The sequence below is a fragment of the Pundamilia nyererei genome, unplaced genomic scaffold (assembly GCF_000239375.1).
Source record: "Pundamilia nyererei isolate P.nyererei 1_Seehausen unplaced genomic scaffold, PunNye1.0 scaffold00148, whole genome shotgun sequence".
NCBI lineage: Eukaryota > Metazoa > Chordata > Actinopteri > Cichliformes > Cichlidae > Pundamilia > Pundamilia nyererei.
This window is the reverse complement of record NW_005187549.1, coordinates 1,220,835-1,221,957: the sequence shown is the minus strand read 5'-3', so window position 1 is coordinate 1,221,957 and position 1,123 is coordinate 1,220,835. Positions and strand designations below refer to the sequence as shown.

General features: G+C 41.7%; 1 protein-coding gene across 1 annotated transcript in view; it reads left to right on the top strand.

Moving 5' to 3' along the window:
* The window catches only part of npr1a (natriuretic peptide receptor 1a), a 33,951-nt gene that overhangs the window by 27,004 nt on the left and 5,824 nt on the right, over nt 1–1,123 (top strand). The window contains exon 12 of the mRNA XM_005744700.2: nt 93–197. Within this exon, the coding sequence (XP_005744757.1) occupies nt 93–197 (105 nt within the window). The remainder of the gene's footprint in view (nt 1–92; nt 198–1,123) is intronic.

Here is a 1,123-nt window from a genome sequence, read left to right as displayed (position 1 = left end):
CTAACCTCCTAAATGATCTCAACCTACCAATCTACCCATTTTGTTTGTAGAGCATGATAGGATTTAAAGTAGCAGCCTCTGTGTTTTTGTAGATGCGAGATGTCCAAAATGAACACCTGACCCGCTTCATTGGCGCCTGTATTGACCCGCCGAACATGTGCATCATCACAGAGTACTGTCCAAGAGGCAGCCTTCAGGTATGTCACACCCAGCTAATGTTTTGCTAGAAATCTGTGCATTATTTTTCATCGACACTTTCAGCTTGCATGTTAAAACCCTGGTCCAGTTTTACTTTATACAGATTAGAAATATTGCAAAAAGTCAGAACAATATTTCCAAATAATATAACTGCACACCTTGTCCACATCCTCAGTTTACTTTGTTTAGATCGTGACAGCTCTTTGGATGCAAACTCTGACATCAAACATGGAGATGGCTGCTGTGTGGAGCTCGTGTTAATACGGGAGCAGCTGAAAGCTGGTTAGGCATTAAGATACCTAAATGATGCAGTGGTTTCTACAGTCAGGAGGTAGCACTGCAGCCATCCTCTGCTCGTTCATTCCTTACATTTTTTTCATATGAGATGTTTTTTGTGTTTCAGATGTTCTCTCTCCTCTCAGCTACAGTTATCTGTCAGCACTGTAGCATAGCAACCTCCCAGCACAGTAACCTAGCAACATGCAAAGGTTGATGTGGGCCGTGTGGGGGTTTGGGTTGTTGTCAGATGACCGCTGGATGTCAGGGCTGTCATCCTAACACAGAGCAACTCAGGCGGTTTGAGTTATTTTGAGTTTGTGCTCTGAGATGAGGATGATGCTTTTAGTGTGGGGAGGAAGAATGAATATCAAATATCAGCTGAAGCTGCTGCATGCAGATAGTCACAAGCAAAGACACCATTACTCTGCTGAGTGATTCAGTATTCAGTACACAATTTTAACCATGCACAGAAATGTCCTCGCAGAGCAGAAGTGTCCTCAGTGTCTGTCACTGAGGACCAGTGTTGGTCAAGTTACTTGAAAAGAGTAATCAGTAACTAATTACTGATTACTTCCCCAAAAAAGTAATCCAGTTACTTTACTGATTACTTATTTTCAAAAGTAATTAATTACTTAGTTACTTAGTT